The 4874-nt window shown below is 32.0% G+C and overlaps 1 protein-coding gene across 1 annotated transcript in view; it reads right to left on the bottom strand.

The window, feature by feature from the left end:
• The window catches only part of LOC126399573 (sodium/potassium-transporting ATPase subunit beta-3-like), a 44785-nt gene that overhangs the window by 36916 nt on the left and 2995 nt on the right, over window positions 1–4874 (bottom strand). Inside the window, exons 3-4 of the mRNA XM_050059632.1 lie at window positions 3311–3361; window positions 825–911 (exon numbers count right to left, since the gene is read on the bottom strand). Coding sequence (XP_049915589.1) covers window positions 825–911; window positions 3311–3361 — 138 coding nt within the window. The remainder of the gene's footprint in view (window positions 1–824; window positions 912–3310; window positions 3362–4874) is intronic.

Here is a 4874-nt window from a genome sequence, read left to right on the forward strand (position 1 = left end):
GATATACCGTCTAGAAAGTGGGATCATAACTTTCACGTTTCATATGGCTTTATTTGGTGATATTTTATGGTGTTTCTGTGTCATAAACAACATCAGCTATCATAATCACACCTGATTTCAATAAGGTACAATGTTTGAAGCTGGCTGAGTGTTGTTTGATCACTGATAGTACTGTTTTGAAGCAGAGTGATCCACCTGTCATTTGGAGCTCCACCTAGATCTTTTCATGGAAAAAACACTGTAGAATGGTCATACTTGCCTACAGCCCCACAGTGTCACTTACCTGCTCAGATGAAGCCACAGAAAGTTATTCATCCTGAAACACATTCTTTATTTTATTTTAGGCAAAATCTTCAGTTTTTTACTGACTTCAGAGGCCCATTACTCTGTCTATGTATCACCTAGAGTGTTTCTGACCTCATGCATGCATGTAGTCAGAGCGGTTCAGAAGCTACAGTCATTTTAATCTGGGTGTGTCATTTTAGGCGTTTTCGCTACAAAATAAACTGAAACTGAAACTCAGCTGATATGGCTGATCCTGATCCTTATCCTGGTTCTGGTTCTGGTTCTGATCCTGGTTCTGGTTCTGGTTCTGATTCTGATCCTGATCTTGACTTTTATTCGGATCCTTATCCTGATCCTGATCCTGGTCCTGGTTATGGTTATGGTTCTGATCCTGACTTTTATTCTGATCCTGATCCTAATGAACACATAGAGTTGATTCTGATAAAATATCTGGTTATTGAGGGTTTTTTTTTGTTATTACAGTTTCTTTTAAACCAATTAAATAAATAAATAAATTATTAAGAAGAGAGTTGACTCACATGAGCTTTCCTGCCATAGTACGGGAAGAACATTTTATCCAGACGACCTTCTGAGGGGAAGTACTGCATCTCTAACAGACTGTCTCTCTGCCACACAGAAAAATATGTTCATATAAATATGATGGAGAAAAAATACGTTGATATGAATATGGAAAGAAAAATATGTTGATATGAATATGAAGAGAAAAAATAGATTTATTTGAATACGAAGAGAAAATATAGATTCATATGAATATGAAGAGAAAAAATAGATTTATATGAATATGAAGAGAAAAAAATAGATTTATTTGAATACGAAGAGAAAATATAGATTCATATGAATATGAAGAGAAAAAATAGATTTATATGAATATGAAGAGAAAAAATAGATTTATATGAATATAAAGAAAAAAATAGATTTATATGAATATGAAGAGAAAATATAGATTTCTATGAATATGAAGAGAAAACAGATTATATGAATATAAAGAAAAAATAGATTTATATGAATATGAAGAGAAAATACAGATTCATATGAATATGGAGAAAAAAATAGATTCATATGAATACGAAGAGAAAATATAGATTCATATGAATATGGAGAAAAAAATAGATTCATATGAATACGAAGAGAAAATATAGATTTATATGAATATGAAAAAAAAATAGATTCATATGAATATGAAGAGAAAATATAGATTCATATGAATATGAAGAGAAAAAATAGATTCTTATGAATATGGAGAAAAAAATAGATTCATATGAATACGAAGAGAAAATATAGATTTATATGAATATGAAGAAAAAAATAGATTCATATGAATATGGAGAAAAAAATAGATTCATATGAATACGAAGAGAAAATATAGATTTATATGAATATGAATAAAAAAATAGATTCATATGAATATGAAGAGAAAATATAGGTTCATATGAACATAAAGAAAAAAATAGATTTATATGAATACGAAGAGAAAATATAGATTTATATGAATATGAAGAGAAAATATAGGTTCATATGAACATAAAGAAAAAAATAGATTTATATGAATATGAAGAGAAAATATAGATTCATATGAATATGAAGAGAAAAAATTGAGTTATATGAAATATGAAGAGAAAATATAGATTCATATGAATATGAAGAGAAAAAATTGAGTTATATGAATATGAACAGAAAAAATTGATTCATATGAATATGAAGAGAAAAAAATAGATTACATACTGTACATATTGGTATCATTTACTGTGAGTTGTTTGTACTGGTACTGTGCATTCTGCTATAATTATTTGCATTACTATTTGTTTTTTCTTAGGATAAATCTGATGATTGTTGCTTGGTCTCTTTACTCATGTATTTAGTAGAGTGTCCACCCACCTTCTCATTCTCCATATACATAGAGGTATACTGGTGGCTTTACAGCCTACATTTTATTTAATTTAGAGTCTAATAGAGTCAAATTATTGATTATCTCTGATCCCCACGGTCAATTTGGTTATTACGACCGTGCGAGCAACACAGCTAATGCTAGGTGGCGCCAAGCTAAAAAAAAAAAATGAATCCTATCTGTTGCCTCTTTGATAAACAGTTTAATTCATATATTTTATAATATTTATAGTTAATAAACAGTTTAATTAATATACATTATATTTTATACTATTTATAGTTAATAAACAGTTTAATTAATTTACTTTATATTTTATACTATTTATAGTTAATAAATAGTTTAATTAATATACTTTATATTTTATACTATTTATAATTAATAAACAGTTTAATTAATATACTTTATATTTTATACTATTTATAGTTAAACAGTTTAATTAATATACTTTATATTTTATAATATTTATAGTTAATAAACAGTTTAATTAATATACTTTATATTTTATACTATTTATATTTATAGTTAATAAACAGTTTAATTAATATACTTTATATTTTATACTATTTATAGTTAATAAACAATTTAATTAATATACTTTATATTTTATACTATTTATAGTTAATAAAAATATAATTTATCCTTCTTGATGTCAAAAAAGCCACTTCACCAGCTGTAGGCACAGTAACTTCAATCTGACGTGAATGACTGGAGATGTTATCCAGTTTAAGAATGTTCAGTGAAAAAATAAACACAGTCTGTCACACCGTAGAAAAACTATATGCTCCTGTGCCTGCCGCAGCTCTATCTTCACTCAACTGCGCACGTGACTTCCTAAATTAGGCAAGTTTTGTGGAAGGCAGCATATGTATTATACAATCATCATGAGTTTGTTTTTAACCTTTTAACATTACTGATCTCTTATATACATTCAGTTACATACAATTATGAATTTTGCATAATATTTAAATTAACTTCAATTCTCACATTGTGGCTCTTACACAGTCTTTATGTGATTCAGCTTCACAGGTGCATTATGGGATAGCTGTGAGTGTGTGTGTGTGTGTGTGTGTGTGTGTGTGTGTGTGTGTGTGTGCGTGCGTGTGTGTGTGTGTGTAATACCTTGGCAGTACAGCTGATGTAGGGGTCTCCCCGTGGTTTCAGTCCGATTACCTGCAGACACACAGACAGAGACACAGACAGAGAGAGACACACACAGACCCACAGACACACAGACAGACACACAGACAGACAGACAGACAGACAGACAGACACATTATTAACTCTTATATAATGTGTGTTTTTATGATTATCTAATTAAAGTCAAATCTGGACACAACGTTCAGCAGTCAAACCTCAGACCCTCAAAGACATGAACGTGCAGACGACCACAGGAACTGAACTTTAAAACATGGAGGACAATTTAAACTCAGCAGTGAACATGACGTAAGAGACTCACATATTTCTACATAATGTGACGTGACGTTCTTCACCTGGTTCTTCATTTTTATTTTAAACTTATCCATGTGCTTTAACACCTTCACCAACCAATCAGGTTCCAGTTTAGATCCATGTCTGTCCAGACTCGTGATGTACGCAGTGAGGACTCTGAAGAACTTTAATTTATTTATTTATTTACAATATTGTCAGGTATGACTCTACCTGCTGGTGAGTCTCCACTCAGACACAGTTTTTACAGAAGACTGACGGAGACCTTCGTCACGTGGTGCAGCAACAATCATCTAAAGCCAAATATCAGCAGTACCAATGTTCAGGTGGACGATACAATGAACACGTGATATTTGTCGACACTTCAAATCTGTTGCTGCAAAGTTCAGATTCTTAAAAATGAACATGTAAGATTCAGCATCAGTGTCACTAGTTCAGTATCTGACGAAATGTCTCCCCTTCTGTTCCTGACATATGATGTTAAAATATGATGATGTCACAGTCAAGCTGACCTTTGGCCTTTTGAGCTATATATATATATATATATGTATATATATATTATTTAGACATTTGTGTCAAGTTTTGTCATGATTAGTGTATGAATTCTTCAGTTATGGACAAACACAAGTGTTGTGAGGTCACACTGACCTTTGACCTTCAACCACCAAAATCCAATCAGTTCATCTTTGAGTGAACGTTTGTGGCATTTGTGCCAAATATGAAGATGAACCCTGATGACTTTCTTGACACATTATGTTCACAAGAATGAGACAGACACACGGACAGATGGACAACCTGAAAACACAGTTACCAAAAGTAGATCAGGAGCCAGAGCCTTCAGCTATCAGGCTCCTCTCCTGTGGAATCATTTTCCTGTTGCGGTCCGGGAGGCAGACACCGTCTCCACATTTAAGACTAGACTTAAGACTTTCCTCTTTGATAAAGCTTATAGTTAGGGCTGGCTCAGGCTTGCCCTGTACCAGCCCCTAGTTAGGCTGACTTAGGCCGACTTACGCGATGGTTTTTGTTTCGGATTATACACATATGATTATTGTCACACATGTATACTATCAGATATTAATATATATACTTTCAACATATTGTACCACAGTAGCCAGAACTATAATTATAATATTATTACTTTCATTAATGTTGTTGTAAGCTACTGTCATTACCGTCTGTCCTGCATCTCTCTCTCTCTCTCTCTCTCTCTCTCTCTCTCTCTCTTCTCTCTCTC

The sequence above is a fragment of the Epinephelus moara genome, chromosome 13 (assembly GCF_006386435.1).
Source record: "Epinephelus moara isolate mb chromosome 13, YSFRI_EMoa_1.0, whole genome shotgun sequence".
Classification (NCBI taxonomy): Eukaryota; Metazoa; Chordata; class Actinopteri; order Perciformes; family Serranidae; genus Epinephelus; species Epinephelus moara.